The sequence below is a fragment of the Glandiceps talaboti genome, chromosome 8 (assembly GCF_964340395.1).
Source record: "Glandiceps talaboti chromosome 8, keGlaTala1.1, whole genome shotgun sequence".
NCBI classification, from domain to species: domain Eukaryota; kingdom Metazoa; phylum Hemichordata; class Enteropneusta; family Spengelidae; genus Glandiceps; species Glandiceps talaboti.
The window spans coordinates 2747441-2770986 of record NC_135556.1 but is presented as its reverse complement, the minus strand read 5'-3'; the positions used below and the strand labels follow the sequence as shown (position 1 = coordinate 2770986).

General features: G+C 33.9%; 1 protein-coding gene across 2 annotated transcripts in view; it reads right to left on the bottom strand.

The window, feature by feature from the left end:
- Positions 1-1119: 1119 nt before the first annotated feature.
- The window catches only part of LOC144438652 (sodium channel and clathrin linker 1-like), a 76917-nt gene continuing 54490 nt past the window's right edge, over positions 1120-23546 (bottom strand). The window contains exons 20-23 of one of the 2 annotated variants that reach the window (XM_078127794.1): positions 19673-19751; positions 19430-19525; positions 17647-17747; positions 1120-1925 (exon numbers count right to left, since the gene is read on the bottom strand). In XM_078127794.1, coding sequence (XP_077983920.1) covers positions 1790-1925; positions 17647-17747; positions 19430-19525; positions 19673-19751 — 412 coding nt within the window. In that variant the 3' untranslated portion in view covers positions 1120-1789. The remainder of the gene's footprint in view (positions 1926-17646; positions 17748-19429; positions 19526-19672; positions 19752-23546) is intronic. The other variant, XM_078127795.1, reaches the window with a different exon arrangement.

Genomic DNA, 23546 nt, shown 5'->3' with positions numbered 1-23546 from the left:
AGATGACAGTACCAACACCATCACCACCACCACCACCACCACCACCACCACCCCCCCCCCCCCCCCCCCCGTAGAGTTATTGTAGATATGAAAGTTAGTTTTATATGTTACCTGTATACTGAACTAAATATTGAATACACAGAACCAATGTGGATGAAGGTATAATTGTATATATTATAGTAGTGCTAAACTCAGCATGTAAACACATGTAATCTACCTACACATTTTGGCTTGATCACTTGGCCGTCTTCAGCTGCCTAGGGGGTCAATGGTGAAGACCTGTCATACAACATATGATGACATTGTATACAACCGGTATAATCGCATATATCTAGGGGGTCACTGATGTACACCTGTCATACGACATATGATGACATTTTATACAACTGATATAATCGCATATATTGTAACAGCTGAAGAAAGCTGACTAGTGTGGCAAAAATATACTAGGTAAATTATTTATGCTATGAATTCAGAACTAATCCCAAATATTATTCCAATGCAAGGAAATATGTTTGGTTGGATTGAAATCTATATTCTTTTAGATCTTCATATTTTGTTTGCTTTTACAAACATGGCTATACATTGGGTGACAACTCATTGAGAATAACTTTAATATCTATTCTAAATTAGCATACTACTTAAACATTTGATATTAAAGTACTTTTTGTCTTTGTTGTATAGCATTGACAAATAAAGCAATTCTGTCAACATAACATATTCTGGTTGTTGTACCTGTAAGTGTTTTGTACCAGAATGGAATCACATTAACTGGTAAATTTTGAGAGCTGTTCCTATCGGTATTAAAGTTAGATTCATTTATTTACTTACTTGGTGTGAAACAGTGTATTATACCTATCAAAGTGATATGACTCTAAAGACATTGTTGTCAAATGTGTTGCACAACAATCAAGTAGAACAAAAATATGAAATATTACCTTTCTGCTGAAAATGTTTAGTGCCAAAATAAATATGTTCTCAATATCCGGTCAGAACTGAACTGTTTTGGTAACTTTTTTGGTGATTTATTTTGGTATAGTTTGAGGTATGTAGTTTTTACTAGATGGGGAACGGCAACAGAGTACACTTCACTCAGACTTTGATGAATCACTATCAATTTATTGGTATATACAAAATTGCACAATTCATACAAAATAATCTTAACTTGTAGACAAAAAGGTGAACATAGCAAGAAAGAACTTGCCATAGATTATCGCTAATCATGGTTTGTGAGTTTTTCATCGATCTTGACTTAATCTGCTTTTTATGGAAATAAATATATACATACAGCTGTAGAATAAATATCTATAAAACAGTTTGATATTGTCATATTGGGTACACATTTTATTTGATTTCAGTATGATTGGCATAAACATAATCCAAATAAGTTTCATATTTTTGATTGCATTTTATTTTGTCAAACACAAAGTCAATAATACTGGTTAAGTGGACATACTCTTTCAAATTTCATAGATTTTATTTTGAACTTAAATTACATATCTAGTCACAGATTTGTTTATTGCTCCCTCTTAATTTTCAATTAGCCATGAAATATCCCCTTTACCTTACCCTCCCCTTCTGTATTTGATTACTTGAATATAAACATACAAAAAGGTTACCATAAATCATGGTTACTCTACCCATCCCCCTTTTTCTACATCAGATGTAATCACCCATACCAACAAACAGACGGGATATTCCATATATTCAGAATTGAAGCTTTCAAGGGGATCGCATGCCCCTTTGTGATACAGTGGTTAAAATAGACAGTTTGAGAGTGATTTGCATGTTAATTAGCACCAGGTGTACTATGTACAGGTGAGATGTGTCCATCAATAGAAATGTTGGCGAGATGTCTTCGCTGACTATATTGTACACCACCAGTTGTATCTAGATCTGCTAGTCTAATACTTCCGTAGCCACCTCTGAAAGAAACCCAACAAAATGGTGTGAGTGTCATATTCAAAGACAATAGTTAATAATCCCAAGACAAAGTTGATCATATATTAGCAATCACCTGTAGTTTATGGAAAGTGTGCCCTCTGTGTATACTGAACATACTTGGTAACTAGTACATATACCCACAATAAACATACTTGGTAACTAGTACATGTACCCACAATGAACATACTTGGTAACTAGTACATGTACCCACAATAAACATACTTGGTAACTAGTATATATACCCACAATGAACATACTTGGTAACTAGTATATGTACCCACAATAAACATACTTGGTAACTAGTACATATACCCACAATGAACATACTTGGTAACTAGTACATATACCCACAATGAACATACTTGGTAACTAGTACATGTACCCACAATGAACATACTTGGTAACTAATACATATACCCACAATGAACATACTTGGTAACTAGTACATATACCCACAATGAACATACTTGGTAACTAGTACATATACCTACAATGAACATACTTGGTAACTAGTACATGTATCCACAATGAACATACTTGGTAACTAGTACATATACCTACAATGAACATACTTGGTAACTAGTACATGTACCCACAATGAACATACTTGGTAACTAGTACATATACCCACAATGAACATACTTGGTAACTAGTACATATACCCACAATAAACATACTTGGTAACTAGTACATATACCCACAATGAACATACTTGGTAACTAGTACATATACCCACAATGAACATACTTGGTAACTAGTACATGTACCCACAATGAACATACTTGGTAACTAGTACATATACCCACAATGAACATACTTGGTAACTAGTACATATACCCACAATGAACATACTTGGTAACTAGTACATGTACCCACAATGAACATACTTGGTAACTAGTACATATACCCACAATGAACATACTTGGTAACTAGTACATATACCCACAATGAACATACTTGGTAACTAGTACATGTATCCACAATGAACATACTTGGTAACTAGTACATGTACCCACAATGAACATACTTGGTAACTAGTACATATACCCACAATGAACATACTTGGTAACTAGTACATGTACCCATAATGAACATACTTGGTAACTAGTACATGTACCCACAATGAACATACTTGGTAACTAGTACATATACCCACAATGAACATACTTGGTAACTAGTACATATACCCACAATAAACATACTTGGTAACTAGTACATGTACCCACAATGAACATACTTGGTAACTAGTACATATACCTACAATGAACATACTTGGTAACTAGTACATATACCCACAATGTACATACTTGGTAACTAGTACATGCACCCACAATGAACATACTTGGTAACTAGTACATGTACCCACAATGAACATACTTGGTAACTAGTACATATACCCACAATAAACATACTTGGTAACTAGTACATGTACCCACAATGAACATACTTGGTAACTAGTACATGTACCCACAATAAACATACTTGGTAACTAGTACATATACCCACAATGAACATACTTGGTAACTAGTACATATACCCACAATGAACATACTTGGTAACTAGTACATATACCCACAATGAACATACTTGGTAACTAGTACATATACCCACAATAAACATACTTGGTAACTAGTATATGTACCCACAATGAACATACTTGGTAACTAGTACATGTACCCACAATAAACATACTTGGTAACTAGTACATATACCCACAATGAACATACTTGGTAACTAGTACATATACCCACAATGAACATACTTGGTAACTAGTACATATACCCACAATGAACATACTTGGTAACTAGTACATATACCCACAATGAACATACTTGGTAACTAATACATGCACCCACAATAAACATACTTGGTAACTAGTACATATACCCACAATGAACATACTTGGTAACTAGTACATGTACCCACAATGAACATACTTGGTAACTAGTACATATACCCACAATGAACATACTTGGTAACTAGTACATGTACCCACAATAAACATACTTGGTAACTAGTACATATACCCACAATGAACATACTTGGTAACTAGTACATGTACCCACAATAAACATACTTGGTAACTAGTACATATACCTACAATAAACATACTTGGTAACTAGTACATGTACCCACAATGAACATACTTGGTAACTAGTACATATACCCACAATGAACATACTTGGTAAATAGTACATATACCCACAATGAACATACTTGGTAACTAGTACATGTACCCACAATGAACATACTTGGTAACTAGTACATATACCCACAATGAACATACTTGGTAACTAGTACATATACCCACAATAAACATACTTGGTAAATAGTACATATACCCACAATAAACATACTTGGTAACTAGTACATATACCCACAATGAACATACTTGGTAACTAATACATATACCCACAATGAACATACTTGGTAACTAGTACATATACCTACAATGAACATACTTGGTAACTAATACATATACCCACAATGAACATACTTGGTAACTAGTATATGTACCCACAATAAACATACTTGGTAACTAGTACATGTACCCACAATGAACATACTTGGTAACTAGTACATATACCCACAATAAACATACTTGGTAACTAGTACATATACCTACAATAAACATACTTGGTAACTAGTACATATACCCACAATAAACATACTTGGTAACTAGTACATATACCCACAATAAACATACTTGGTAACTAGTACATGTACCCACAATGAACATACTTGGTAACTAGTACATATACCCACAATAAACATACTTGGTAACTAGTACATATACCCACAATAAACATACTTGGTAACTAGTACATATACCCACAATAAACATACTTGGTAACTAGTACATATACCCACAATAAACATACTTGGTAACTAGTACATATACCCACAATAAACATACTTGGTAACTAGTACATATACCCACAATAAACATACTTGGTAACTAGTACATATACCCACAATAAACATACTTGGTAACTAGTACATATACCTACAATAAACATACTTGGTAACTAGTACATATACCCACAATAAACATACTTGGTAACTAGTACATATACCTACAATAAACATACTTGGTAACTAGTACATATACCCACAATAAACATACTTGGTAACTAGTACATATACCCACAATAAACATACTTGGTAACTAGTACATATACCTACAATAAACATACTTGGTAACTAGTACATGTACCCACAATGAACATACTTGGTAACTAGTACATATACCCACAATAAACATACTTGGTAACTAGTACATATACCCACAATAAACATACTTGGTAACTAGTACATATACCCACAATAAACATACTTGGTAACTAGTACATATACCCACAATAAACATACTTGGTAACTAGTACATATACCTACAATAAACATACTTGGTAACTAGTACATATACCTACAATAAACATACTTGGTAACTAGTACATATACCCACAATAAACATACTTGGTAACTAGTACATATACCCACAATAAACATACTTGGTAACTAGTACATATACCCACAATGAACATACTTGGTAACTAGTACATATACCCACAATAAACATACTTGGTAACTAGTACATATACCCACAATAAACATACTTGGTAACTAGTACATGTACCCACAATGAACATACTTGGTAACTAGTACATATACCCACAATGAACATACTTGGTAACTAGTACATGTACCCACAATGAACATACTTGGTAACTAGTACATATACCTACAATGAACATACTTGGTAACTAGTACATATACCCACAATGAACATACTTGGTAACTAGTACATATACCCACAATAAACATACTTGGTAACTAGTACATATACCCACAATAAACATACTTGGTAACTAGTACATATACCCACAATAAACATACTTGGTAACTAGTACATATACCCACAATAAACATACTTGGTAACTAGTACATATACCCACAATAAACATACTTGGTAACTAGTACATATACCCACAATAAACATACTTGGTAACTAGTACATGTACCCACAATAAACATACTTGGTAACTAGTACATGTACCCACAATGAACATACTTGGTAACTAGTACATATACCTACAATGAACATACTTGGTAACTAGTACATATACCCACAATAAACATACTTGGTAACTAGTACATATACCCACAATAAACATACTTGGTAACTAGTACATATACCCACAATAAACATACTTGGTAACTAGTACATGTACCCACAATGAACATACTTGGTAACTAGTACATGTACCCACAATGAACATACTTGGTAACTAGTACATATACCCACAATAAACATACTTGGTAACTAGTACATGTACCCACAATGAACATACTTGGTAACTAGTACATGTACCCACAATGAACATACTTGGTAACTAGTACATATACCCACAATAAACATACTTGGTAACTAGTACATGTACCCACAATGAACATACTTGGTAACTAGTACATATACCCACAATAAACATACTTGGTAACTAGTACATGTACCCACAATGAACATACTTGGTAACTAGTACATGTACCCACAATGAACATACTTGGTAACTAGTACATGTACCCACAATGAACATACTTGGTAACTAGTACATATACCTACAATAAACATACTTGGTAACTAGTACATATACCTACAATAAACATACTTGGTAACTAGTACATGTACCCACAATGAACATACTTGGTAACTAGTACATGTACCCACAATGAACATACTTGGTAACTAGTACATATACCCACAATGAACATACTTGGTAACTAGTACATGTACCCACAATGAACATACTTGGTAACTAGTACATATACCTACAATAAACATACTTGGTAACTAGTACATATACCCACAATAAACATACTTGGTAACTAGTACATATACCCACAATAAACATACTTGGTAACTAGTACATGTACCCACAATGAACATACTTGGTAACTAGTACATATACCCACAATAAACATACTTGGTAACTAGTACATATACCCACAATAAACATACTTGGTAACTAGTACATATACCCACAATAAACATACTTGGTAACTAGTACATATACCCACAATAAACATACTTGGTAACTAGTACATATACCCACAATAAACATACTTGGTAACTAGTACATGTACCCACAATGAACATACTTGGTAACTAGTACATATACCCACAATAAACATACTTGGTAACTAGTATATGTACCCACAATGAACATACTTGGTAACTAGTACATATACCTACAATAAACATACTTGGTAACTAGTACATGTACCCACAATGAACATACTTGGTAACTAGTACATATACCCACAATAAACATACTTGGTAACTAGTACATGTACCCACAATAAACATACTTGGTAACTAGTACATATACCTACAATAAACATACTTGGTAACTAGTACATGTACCCACAATAAACATACTTGGTAACTAGTACATATACCCACAATGAACATACTTGGTAACTAGTACATATACCCACAATAAACATACTTGGTAACTAGTACATATACCTACAATAAACATACTTGGTAACTAATACATGTACCCACAATAAACATACTTGGTAACTAGTACATGTACCCACAATAAACATACTTGGTAACTAGTACATGTACCCACAATGAACATACTTGGTAACTAGTACATGTACCCACAATGAACATACTTGGTAACTAATACATATACCCACAATGAACATACTTGGTAACTAGTACATGTACCCACAATGAACATACTTGGTAACTAGTACATGTATCCACAATGAACATACTTGGTAACTAGTACATGTACCCACAATGAACATACTTGGTAACTAGTACATATACCTACAATAAACATACTTGGTAACTAATACATATACCCACAATGAACATACTTGGTAACTAGTATATGTACCCACAATAAACATACTTGGTAACTAGTATATATACCCACAATGAACATACTTGGTAACTAGTATATGTACCCACAATAAACATACTTGGTAACTAGTACATGTACCCACAATGAACATACTTGGTAACTAGTACATATACCCACAATGAACATACTTGGTAACTAGTACATGTACCCACAATGAACATACTTGGTAACTAGTACATGTATCCACAATGAACATACTTGGTAACTAGTACATGTACCCACAATGAACATACTTGGTAACTAGTACATATACCCACAATGAACATACTTGGTAACTAGTACATGTACCCACAATGAACATACTTGATAACTAGTACATGTATCCACAATGAACATACTTGGTAACTAGTACATATACCCACAATGAACATACTTGGTAACTAGTACATATACCCACAATGAACATACTTGGTAACTAGTACATATACCCACAATGAACATACTTGGTAACTAGTACATGTACCCACAATGAACATACTTGGTAACTAGTACATATACCCACAATGAACATACTTGGTAACTAGTACATATACCCACAATGAACATACTTGGTAACTAGTACATATACCCACAATGAACATACTTGATAACTAGTACATGTATCCACAATGAACATACTTGGTAACTAGTACATGTACCCACAATGAACATACTTGATAACTAGTACATATACCCACAATGAACATACTTGATAACTAGTATATGTACCCACAATGAACATACTTGATAACTAGTACATGTACCCACAATGAACATACTTGATAACTAGTACATATACCCACAATGAACATACTTGATAACTAGTACATGTATCCACAATGAACATACTTGGTAACTAGTACATGTACCCACAATGAACATACTTGATAACTAGTACATGTATCCACAATGAACATACTTGGTAACTAGTACATGTACCCACAATGAACATACTTGGTAACTAGTACATGTACCCATAATGTACATACTTGGTAACTAGTACATATACCCACAATGAACATACTTGGTAACTAGTACATGTACCCACAATGAACATACTTGGTAACTAATACATGTACCCACAATGAACATACTTGGTAACTAGTACATGTACCCACAATGAACATACTTGGTAACTAATACATATACCCACAATGAACATACTTGGTAACTAGTACATATACCCACAATGAACATACTTGGTAACTAGTACATATACCTACAATGAACATACTTGGTAACTAGTACATGTACCCACAATGAACATACTTGGTAACTAGTACATATACCTACAATGAACATACTTGGTAACTAGTACATATACCCACAATGAACATACTTGGTAACTAATACATATACCCACAATGAACATACTTGGTAACTAGTACATGTACCCACAATGAACATACTTGGTAACTAATACATATACCCACAATGAACATACTTGGTAACTAGTACATATACCCACAATGAACATACTTGGTAACTAGTACATATACCTACAATGAACATACTTGGTAACTAGTACATATACCCACAATGAACATACTTGGTAACTAGTACATGTACCCACAATGAACATACTTGGTAACTAGTACATATACCCACAATGAACATACTTGGTAACTAGTACATGTACCCACAATGAACATACTTGGTAACTAGTATATGAACCCACAATGAACATACTTGGTAACTAGTACATATACCTACAATGAACATACTTGGTAACTAGTACATGTACCCACAATGAACATACTTGGTAACTAGTACATGTACCCACAATGAACATACTTGGTAACTAGTACATATACCCACAATAAACATACTTGGTAACTAGTACATGTACCCACAATGAACATACTTGGTAACTAGTACATGTACCCACAATGAACATACTTGGTAACTAATACATATACCCACAATGAACATACTTGGTAACTAATACATATACCCACAATGAACATACTTGGTAACTAGTACATGTACCCACAATGAACATACTTGGTAACTAGTACATGTACCCACAATGAACATACTTGGTAACTAGTACATATACCCACAATGAACATACTTGGTAACTAGTACATATACCCACAATAAACATACTTGGTAACTAGTACATATACCTACAATAAACATACTTGGTAACTAATACATGTACCCACAATGAACATACTTGGTAACTAATACATGTACCTACAATGAACATACTTGGTAACTAGTACATATACCTACAATGAACATACTTGGTAACTAGTACATGTACCCACAATGAACATACTTGGTAACTAGTACATGTACCCACAATGAACATACTTGGTAACTAGTATATGTACCTACAATGAACATACTTGGTAACTAATACATATACCTACAATGAACATACTTGGTAACTAGTACATATACCTACAATGAACATACTTGGTAACTAGTACATGTACCCACAATGAACATACTTGGTAACTAGTACATGTACCCACAATGAACATACTTGGTAACTAGTACATGTACCCACAATAAACATACTTGGTAACTAGTACATATACCTACAATGAACATACTTGGTAACTAGTACATGTACCCACAATGAACATACTTGGTAACTAATACATGTACCCACAATGAACATACTTGGTAACTAGTACATGTACCCACAATGAACATACTTGGTAACTAGTACATATACCCACAATAAACATACTTGGTAACTAGTATATGTACCCACAATGAACATACTTGGTAACTAGTACATGTACCCACAATGAACATACTTGGTAACTAATACATATACCCACAATGAACATACTTGGTAACTAATACATGTACCCACAATGTACATACTTGGTAACTAGTACATATACCCACAATGAACATACTTGGTAACTAGTATATGTACCCACAATGAACATACTTGGTAACTAGTACATGTACCCACAATGAACATACTTGGTAACTAGTACATATACCCACAATGAACATACTTGGTAACTAGTATATGTACCCACAATGAACATACTTGGTAACTAGTACATGTACCCACAATGAACATACTTGGTAACTAGTACATATACCCACAATGAACATACTTGGTAACTAGTATATGTACCCACAATGAACATACTTGGTAACTAATACATATACCCACAATGAACATACTTGGTAACTAATACATATACCCACAATGAACATACTTGGTAACTAATACATGCACCCACAATAAACATACTTGGTAACTAGTACATGTACCCACAATGAACATACTTGGTAACTAGTACATATACCCACAATGAACATACTTGGTAACTAGTACATATACCCACAATAAACATACTTGGTAACTAGTACATATACCTACAATGAACATACTTGGTAACTAGTATATGTACCTACAATGAACATACTTGGTAACTAGTACATGTACCCACAATGAACATACTTGGTAACTAGTACATGTACCCACAATGAACATACTTGGTAACTAGTACATATACCCACAATGAACATACTTGGTAACTAGTACATGTACCCACAATAAACATACTTGGTAACTAGTACATATACCCACAATGAACATACTTGGTAACTAGTACATGTACCCACAATGAACATACTTGGTAACTAGTACATATACCCACAATAAACATACTTGGTAACTAGTACATATACCCACAATGAACATACTTGGTAACTAGTACATGTACCCACAATGAACATACTTGGTAACTAGTACATGTACCCACAATGAACATACTTGGTAACTAGTACATGTACCCACAATGAACATACTTGGTAACTAGTACATATACCCACAATGAACATACTTGGTAACTAGTACATGTACCCACAATGAACATACTTGGTAACTAGTACATATACCCACAATGAACATACTTGGTAACTAGTACATATACCTACAATGAACATACTTGGTAACTAGTACATATACCTACAATGAACATACTTGGTAACTAGTATATGTACCCACAATGAACATACTTGGTAACTAGTACATATACCTACAATGAACATACTTGGTAACTAGTACATGTATCCACAATGAACATACTTGGTAACTAGTACATGTACCCACAATGAACATACTTGGTAACTAGTACATATACCTACAATGAACATACTTGGTAACTAGTACATGTACCCACAATGAACATACTTGGTAACTAGTACATATACCTACAATGAACATACTTGGTAACTAGTACATATACCCACAATGAACATACTTGGTAACTAATACATATACCCACAATGAACATACTTGGTAACTAGTACATGTACCCACAATGAACATACTTGGTAACTAATACATATACCCACAATGAACATACTTGGTAACTAGTACATATACCCACAATGAACATACTTGGTAACTAGTACATATACCTACAATGAACATACTTGGTAACTAGTACATATACCCACAATGAACATACTTGGTAACTAGTACATGTACCCACAATGAACATACTTGGTAACTAGTACATATACCCACAATGAACATACTTGGTAACTAGTACATGTACCCACAATGAACATACTTGGTAACTAGTATATGAACCCACAATGAACATACTTGGTAACTAGTACATATACCTACAATGAACATACTTGGTAACTAGTACATGTACCCACAATGAACATACTTGGTAACTAGTACATGTACCCACAATGAACATACTTGGTAACTAGTACATATACCCACAATAAACATACTTGGTAACTAGTACATGTACCCACAATGAACATACTTGGTAACTAGTACATGTACCCACAATGAACATACTTGGTAACTAATACATATACCCACAATGAACATACTTGGTAACTAATACATATACCCACAATGAACATACTTGGTAACTAGTACATGTACCCACAATGAACATACTTGGTAACTAGTACATGTACCCACAATGAACATACTTGGTAACTAGTACATATACCCACAATGAACATACTTGGTAACTAGTACATATACCCACAATAAACATACTTGGTAACTAGTACATATACCTACAATAAACATACTTGGTAACTAATACATGTACCCACAATGAACATACTTGGTAACTAATACATGTACCTACAATGAACATACTTGGTAACTAGTACATATACCTACAATGAACATACTTGGTAACTAGTACATGTACCCACAATGAACATACTTGGTAACTAGTACATGTACCCACAATGAACATACTTGGTAACTAGTATATGTACCTACAATGAACATACTTGGTAACTAATACATATACCTACAATGAACATACTTGGTAACTAGTACATATACCTACAATGAACATACTTGGTAACTAGTACATGTACCCACAATGAACATACTTGGTAACTAGTACATGTACCCACAATGAACATACTTGGTAACTAGTACATGTACCCACAATAAACATACTTGGTAACTAGTACATATACCTACAATGAACATACTTGGTAACTAGTACATGTACCCACAATGAACATACTTGGTAACTAATACATGTACCCACAATGAACATACTTGGTAACTAGTACATGTACCCACAATGAACATACTTGGTAACTAGTACATATACCCACAATAAACATACTTGGTAACTAGTATATGTACCCACAATGAACATACTTGGTAACTAGTACATGTACCCACAATGAACATACTTGGTAACTAATACATATACCCACAATGAACATACTTGGTAACTAATACATGTACCCACAATGTACATACTTGGTAACTAGTACATATACCCACAATGAACATACTTGGTAACTAGTATATGTACCCACAATGAACATACTTGGTAACTAGTACATGTACCCACAATGAACATACTTGGTAACTAGTACATATACCCACAATGAACATACTTGGTAACTAGTATATGTACCCACAATGAACATACTTGGTAACTAGTACATGTACCCACAATGAACATACTTGGTAACTAGTACATATACCCACAATGAACATACTTGGTAACTAGTATATGTACCCACAATGAACATACTTGGTAACTAATACATATACCCACAATGAACATACTTGGTAACTAATACATATACCCACAATGAACATACTTGGTAACTAATACATGCACCCACAATAAACATACTTGGTAACTAGTACATGTACCCACAATGAACATACTTGGTAACTAGTACATATACCCACAATGAACATACTTGGTAACTAGTACATATACCCACAATAAACATACTTGGTAACTAGTACATATACCTACAATGAACATACTTGGTAACTAGTATATGTACCTACAATGAACATACTTGGTAACTAGTACATGTACCCACAATGAACATACTTGGTAACTAGTACATGTACCCACAATGAACATACTTGGTAACTAGTACATATACCCACAATGAACATACTTGGTAACTAGTACATGTACCCACAATAAACATACTTGGTAACTAGTACATATACCCACAATGAACATACTTGGTAACTAGTACATGTACCCACAATGAACATACTTGGTAACTAGTACATATACCCACAATAAACATACTTGGTAACTAGTACATATACCCACAATGAACATACTTGGTAACTAGTACATGTACCCACAATGAACATACTTGGTAACTAGTACATGTACCCACAATGAACATACTTGGTAACTAGTACATGTACCCACAATGAACATACTTGGTAACTAGTACATATACCCACAATGAACATACTTGGTAACTAGTACATGTACCCACAATGAACATACTTGGTAACTAGTACATATACCCACAATGAACATACTTGGTAACTAGTACATATACCTACAATGAACATACTTGGTAACTAGTACATATACCTACAATGAACATACTTGGTAACTAGTATATGTACCCACAATGAACATACTTGGTAACTAGTACATATACCTACAATGAACATACTTGGTAACTAGTACATGTATCCACAATGAACATACTTGGTAACTAGTACATGTACCCACAATGAACATACTTGGTAACTAGTACATATACCCACAATGAACATACTTGGTAACTAGTACATATACCCACAATGAACATACTTGGTAACTAGTACATATACCCACAATGAACATACTTGGTAACTAATACATGCACCCACAATAAACATACTTGGTAACTAGTACATATACCCACAATGAACATACTTGGTAACTAGTACATATACCCACAATGAACATACTTGGTAACTAGTACATGTACCCACAATGAACATACTTGGTAACTAGTATATGAACCCACAATGAACATACTTGGTAACTAGTACATGTACCCACAATGTATATTTAGTCTTTCAGTTAACCAAGTGGTGGATTTTTGCCAGCAATGTTAAACTAACACAAGCTGAGTTTATAAACATTTTACTGGAGTAGAAATACTTACAGAAACCCTTGATTAAACTATTCTTAGTAGTGTAATGTTACTGTTGATGGATATCTTCTATGACATTATGATTGTCTTTAATATAATAATTGTTGGTCTAAGAATAGTTCATAGTAAGGATATCTCAACATTTTTTATACATTAATTAAAATTTTATCATTGGATCATTTATAAGTTATACCAGGTTTCATTTCAGTCAATTGCAAGTGACTAACATTACACTAATAAATACTAGGAATACGTTGTGAATATGCAGCAAAATTGATGTTCCAATATATCTAAATACAGCTTATGTCCCAATATATCTAAATACAGCTTATGTCCCAATATATCTAAATACAGCTTATGTCCCAATATATCTAAATACAGCTTATGTCCCAATATATCTAAATACAGCTTATGTCTCAATATATCTAAATACAGCTTATGTCCCAATATATCTAAATACAGCTTATGTCTCAATATATCTAAATACAGCTTATGTCCCAATATATCTAAATACAGCTTATGTCTCAATATATCTAAATACAGCTTATGTCCCAATATATCTAAATACAGCTTATGTCCCAATATATCTAAATACAGCTTATGTCCCAATATATCTAAATACAGCTTATGTCTCAATATATCTAAATACAGCTTATGTCCCAATATATCTAAATACAGCTTATGTCCCAATATATCTAAATACAGCTTATGTCTCAATATATCTAAATACAGCTTATGTCCCAATATATCTAAATACAGCTTATGTCTCAATATATCTAAATACAGCTTATATCCCAATATATCTAAATACAGCTTATGTCTCAATATATCTAAATACAGCTTAGTTAGTACATAGAGACATGTTTAGCAAAAAGCAATGTTTTGTTAACCTGTTGAACATAGAGATATGCATACTCATTAGACATAACATTTAAGCTAATAGTACCTTATGTATATATTGTTACTAGGGAATATTATATTATGTATGTACCAACTAGCATCAATTTATGGACATATTATTCCACCAGTTGGGTGAAACATTAACACCGAATAATTTAATCATTGTGTTATCAATGTCTGTAGTAGATGGATCAAAACATAGCATTCATTTCCAATTTACTGTACAATTTGAAGTAACTATATTGTACTGTCCTTTGATTCTTTTCAACCATAAACAGTATATTCTAAAGATAACATGTTTTCTACATGAATAACAAGAGATAATAAACATGCAGTACACTGACATCAAGAAACACAATGACAAAAACAAACATCTCTTGTATTTTTAGTACTACATAATTCAGAAGATAGATCAGACAGTGTTCATAACATTCTCAACCTTTACCTACATGCAGTAAAATGTTGTCCAATGGCTTGGATTATAGTGTGTGTGTGTGTGTGTGTGTGTGTATGTGTGTGTGCGTGCGCGCGCGCATGTGTGTGTATGTACGCATGTACATACATACGTATGTATGTAAGTATGTATGTATGTATGTATCGATGTATGAATAAATGTATGTATGTATGTATGTGCATACATACGTACGTACGTACATACATGTGAGTATGTATGTGTGTGTATGTATGTATGTATGTATGTATGTATGCATGTGTGTGTATGTATATATATGTATATATATGCATGTATGTATGTACGTATGTATGTATGTATGTATGTATGTATGTATGTATGTATGTGTGTGTGTGTGTGTGTGTGGATGGATGTATGTATGTATGTATGTATGTATGTGTGTATGTACATATGTGTGTCTGTATGTATGTATGTATGTATGTATGTATGTATGTATGTATGTATGTATGTATATCTATGTACATTTGTATGTATGTATGTATGTACGTACGTACATATGTATGTACATTGTAGTAAAACATTGAGACAAACATGCAATAAATAATACACAACATAAAGTTAACAGAAAGAGTATAAAGACATTAGTCAAACTAATATACCAACGTTACAAGCATGTATTTCTTTACTTTACTTCGCATGCATTTCATAAAAGTATTACCAAAAAGACAAAAGTTAACAAAAGAGGCAAAAACACTGAATAATGAGCATAGTTTAAATAAGAACAAGTTTACCAACAACAACTTACAACAACCAGTTGATTAGGCCACAAAACATGTAACATTGAAAGATGTCTAATCTGTCAAAACACAAATCAACAGCCAAATTTGTCTTACACTGAAAAGTTCCATTTCCACAAACTAATGGTAAAGCTGAGTTTCTCTATCTTTTTGTAGACACAAACTGTATCATGATGTATACAAAACTGAGTCTTTGGGAATGGAACTTGTGTCGTAATCCATAATTCAGCTGAGTATCCATGTGATGAGATGAAGACATTCAACATACCTATACGGCCTAGAAGATTCCAATCTACTTCTGTCCAATTCTTTCTGTAATTGTTGTTTGTCTTGTAGTATGTGACGTTCTCGTGACATGAAGTGAGCCAGCTAGTGTACAGTGGGCAAAGAATTGGTGAACAAGAGAGATGTGCATGAAATGTTATACTAAATGAAGCAAAGGTCATGGTTAGATGCTTTCATTAAACTGGCAAGGCAGTACTTACACAATAGTGCAAAACTAAGTTTCAAACAAAAACTGCATGAAATAATAAGAAAGCAAATGTTTGCTAAACAGTAAATTTGTAGAAAATGTAGTAAAATTAGTGTTATTAGGTGATTTGCAAAAATACTGACTGCAAAAAGTTACATTACAAGAAAATGGTTTGAAAGGTAGCAGATGTGTATGAAATTTGTATAAAAATGGCAAAACTCTTGGATTTAGGTGATTTACATAAATAAGCAAATAGGAAGGGTTACATTTGCTTCAGGAGACTGACATACAGGCAAGAAATTGGCATATCATGTTACAAAGCTTCTACTTGGAATTAACATTTTAATATAATTTCTCACAATCATGGTTACCATAGAAATGGCATGATTTTTGGCTCATCAAAGTTCCAGTATTTTTGGTAATTTTGTGTTGTGTGTTTTTTTTTAAACAATTTACAGTTTTATTTGCTGTCACTTTACTAATTAAACCAGAATATAACCTTACTTCATTTATTTGGAATTTGTAAGTACTTGGCAACTTTGGCGTATACAAGTAATGTAGAATGTACCAAGCATGTCTTAGATTCAGTCCAGCCATTGCTATATTTTCAAATCTCTTTGAAAGTTTTATTTGTGTTCATTTTAATGAACAAAGTCAAAATATACAGTATAACTCTATGAATATTTCATAACAAGACTAACATCATACACTAGTTAACTTACACATAATTTATTCATAGCAGTTATTAAAATTAAGCACATGTGGTAATTTGGTAAATGATAGACAACAGAAAGTGGAGTTGATATTACAAGCAGTGTTGGAGAAGATTAGATGGAGAGCAGTCTTGCATTGATAATATTGCAATGTGATGTCATGAATTGGAGATATTCTAGATGTATATTGTGATGTCATGAATTGGAGATTTCTAGATGCAAGTTCTGATGTCATGAATTGGAGATTTCTAGATATGAGCTGTGATGTCATGTATTGGAGATTTCTAGATGCAAGTTCTGATGTCATGAATTGGAGATTTCTAGATGTAAGTTGTAATGTCATGAATTGGTGATTTCTAGATGTAAGTTGTAATGTCATGAATTGGAGATTTCTAGATGTAAGTTGTAATGTCATGAATTGGAGATTTCTAGATGTGAGTTGTGATGTCATGCATTATATCCATTCAGTTTGACCTAGCTATACAGCTTGGTATCTCACACAATTCACCTTCGATGGAATAGGGTTTAAGACATTCTAGTATATGATTCACAGAACATCTAAAAATGCTAAAATATTAATGATATTGGAATTTTAAAAAACGTATACAAGATTTTAAATAGCATGTTTGTCAACAAACATCTCATCATTTGGTTCATTATACTAATTTTAAATGTTCATTCATTCTACAAGTCATTATAGCTAATTTAACTAGAACTATCCCAAAAAGTGAATTGTATGATACTTTGAAAAGAGTCATGCATGCATGCAGTATCTACCTGTAAATAAAATTTAGATTGTTTAATAATGCTGTATCTTGTTGATATGCTTCCACCAACCACAGACAGACTTGTACAATTTGACATACCTTTTGTTGTGCTTCTCCTACCCGTTTCTCAGCTGCTATTAATCTCTGGTTTAGTTTACGTGCATTATCAGTGAATTCTGCCAACCTTTGTTCACTCTAAAAGTCAAATGTAAACCACTCATTTAGTTTATGTGTATTGTCAATGAATGCTGCAACCTCTGTTAACTAGTAAACCTCTGGCCAGGTTTAGTTTACATGCATTATCAATAAACATTGTTATATCTCTTAACTGGATCTACTTACCTCTACAAGGCGGTGTCTACTAGAAGTCAGTTCTCTGCTGAGATCTTCATTTCGTCTCTTTAACTCTGACATTTCATTCCTAGTGACAAGACACAAAGCCATTAGTGCTGACAAGTACTCAATGTAAATCTGATGGACATTATAGTTTGCTGTGGTCATTGTTTGCGTCAATGTAAATCTGATGGACGTTATAGTTTGCTGTGGTCATTGTTTGCGTCAATGTAAATCTGATGGACATTAAAGTTTGCTGTGGTCATTGTTTGCGTCAATGTAAATCTGATGGACATTAAAGTTTGCTGTGGTCATTGTTTGCGTCAATGTAAATCTGATGGACATTAAAGTTTGCTGTGGTCATTGTTTGAGTCAATGTAAATCTGATGGACAGTATAGTTTGCTGTTGTCATTGTTTGAGTCAATGTAAATCTGATGGACAGTATAGTTTGCTGTGGTCATTGTTTGCGTCAATGTAAATCTGATGGACATTAAAGTTTGCTGTGGTCATTGTTTGAGTCAATGTAAATCTGATGGACAGTATAGTTTGCTGTGGTCATTGTTTGAGTCAATGTAAATCTGATGGACAGTATAGTTTGCTGTGGTCATTGTTTGAGTCAATGTAAATCTGATGGACAGTATAGTTTGCTGTGGTAATTGTTTGAGTCAATGTAAATCTGATGGACAGTATAGTTTGCTGTGGTTATTGTTAGAGTCAATGTAAATCTGATGGACAGTATAGTTTGCTGTGGTCATTGTTTGAGTCAATGTAAATCTGATGGACAGTATAGTTTGCTGTGGTCATTGTTTGAGTCAATGTAAATCTGATGGACAGTATAGTTTGCTGTGGTCATTGTTTGAGTCAATGTAAATCTGATGGACAGTATAGTTTGCTGTGGTCATTATTTGAGTCAATGTAAATCTGATGGACAGTATAGTTTGCTGTGGTCATTATTTGAGTCAATGTAAATATGATGGACAGTATAGTTTGCTGTGGTCATTGTTTGAGTCAATGTAAATCTGATGGACAGTATAGTTTGCTGTGGTCATTATTTGAGTCAATGTAAATATGATGGACAGTATAGTTTGCTGTGGTCATTATTTGAGTCAATGTAAATCTGATGGACATTAAAGTTTGCTGTGGTCATTGTTTGAGTCAATGTAAATCTGATGGACAGTATAGTTTGCTGTGGTCATTGTTTGAATCAATGTAAATCTGATGGGCAGTATAGTTTGCTGTGGTCATTGTTTGAGTCAATGTAAATCTGATGGACAGTATAGTTTGCTGTGGTAATTGTTTGAGTCAATGTAAATCTGATGGACAGTATAGTTTGCTGTGGTTATTGTTAGAGTCAATGTAAATCTGATGGACAGTATAGTTTGCTGTGGTCATTGTTTGAGTCAATGTAAATCTGATGGACAGTATAGTTTGCTGTGGTCATTGTTTGAGTCAATGTAAATCTGATGGACAGTATAGTTTGCTGTGGTCATTGTTTGAGTCAATGTAAATCTGATGGACAGTATAGTTTGCTGTGGTCATTATTTGAGTCAATGTAAATCTGATGGACAGTATAGTTTGCTGTGGTCATTATTTGAGTCAATGTAAATATGATGGACAGTATAGTTTGCTGTGGTCATTGTTTGAGTCAATGTAAATCTGATGGACAGTATAGTTTGCTGTGGTCATTATTTGAGTCAATGTAAATATGATGGACAGTATAGTTTGCTGTGGTCATTATTTGAGTCAATGTAAATATGATGGACAGTATAGTTTGCTGTGGTCATTGTTTGAGTCAATGTAAATCTGATGGGCAGTATAGCTTGCTGTGGTCATTGTTTGAATCAATGTAATTCTGATGGACAGTATAGTTTGCTGTGGTCATTATTTGAGTCAATGTAAATATGATGGACAGTATAGTTTGCTGTGGTCATTGTTTGAGTCAATGTAAATCTGATGGACAGTATAGTTTGCTGTGGTCATTGTTTGAATCAATGTAAATCTGATGGACAGTATAGTTTGCTGTGGTCATTCTTTAAGTCAATGTTAATCTGATGGACAGTATAGTTTGCTGTGGTCATTGTTTGAATCAATGTAATTCTGATGGACAGTATAGTTTGCTGTGGTCATTGTTTGAATCAATGTAATTCTGATGGACAGTATAGTTTGCTGTGGTCATTGTTTGAGTCAATGTAAATCTGATGGACATTATAGTTTGCTGTGGTAATTGTTTAAGTCAATGTTAATCTGATGGACAGTATAGTTTGCTGTGGTCATTGTTTGAGTCAATGTAAATCTGATGGGCAGTATAGTTTGCTGTGGTCATTGTTTGAGTCAATGTAAATCTGATGGACAGTATAGTTTGCTGTGGTCATTGTTTGAGTCAATGTAAATCTGATGGGCAGTATAGTTTGCTGTGGTCATTGTTTGAGTCAATGTAAATCTGATGGGCAGTATAGTTTGCTGTGGTCATTGTTTGAGTCAATGTAAATCTGATGGACAGTATAGTTTGCTGTGGTCATTGTTTGAGTCAATGTAAATCTGATGGACAGTATAGTTTGCTGTGGTAATTGTTTGAATCAATGTAATTCTGGTGGACATTATAGTTTGCTGTGGTCATTGTTTGAGTCAATGTAAATCTGATGGACAGTATAGTTTGCTGTGGTCATTGTTTGAATCAATGTAATTCTGATGGGCAGTATAGCTTGCTGAGGTCATTGTTTGATATAAATCTCAGTGTAGACTTGGGAGGAGAGGGGGGGGGGGGGGGGGGTCTGCGAAAGATGCCACATAACCAACCTGTATCAACACCTCAAGAAATGTGCCACACCTAATGGTCTGCAAATTAATATTCAGACTGAAATCGACACAGCTTACAACATGCACAAAAGACCTGCATAAATATGATCATCCAAGATCATCACCGCCTTAGACAATCAGATGAAACAGAACATGATCCAACCACCCTCAAATGTATACACGAAAAGATATCAACATGGGTCAATAAAATAAGACACTCCCATCAAAATACACAGAAAATGAAACTTCAAAGACTAGCGAATGATGAAAAGTTCATAACAAGAAATAATCACAAACCAACCAGACATTATACCAAACAGCAATGCAACAACCGACAATCATCTAGAACAAAACCAGTCAATGCACCACCAGTTGACACCACCAGTCATTAACCTTTCGACAAGCCAACTTACTGCAGCTCAAACAAGCGTCCTTGCCAAAGGTCTAACATTCTGTCCGAAGCCTAGTATCCATATCAACACCAGAGAACTGAAGGCTGACATCAGTGAATTTAAAAGGAATGCAGCCTTCAAATTCCAAACTGATCAGCCATCACAAAATGACCCGTTTGTATAGGAAAAATCTGGCTATATCCCACCTCCATCCGACAATCCAAAACCAGAAGCATTTCTATCTGCTGTAGAAGAACACGTACTCAATAAAAAACACTGGAAAAAAACCTATCACAATGTAGCTACTGATGAAAGAAATGCCACACACTAACTTATGAAAAAAGACGACTTGGTCATCAAACCAGCCGACAAAGGTGGTGGAATAGTTGTCATGGATAAGGAGTGGTACATCAATAAACGCAAAGATCTCCTACAACACCAAACGTACTACAAAAAACTGGACCATGACCCAATGGACCAATATCTTGGTGAACTTAAGAAAAAAATTACAAAATGAAAACAGAAGTACTGGATTTCTCAAGAAACAGCCATGAAACTATTATCCAAAGAACCAAAACCAGGCTACTTCTATGGACTGCCCAAAATACACAAAACAGACACATCTCTCCGTCCTATTATTCCACAATGCCAGTTGTTAACTACACCACTTGCCAAGTATGTTGGCCTTCTATCT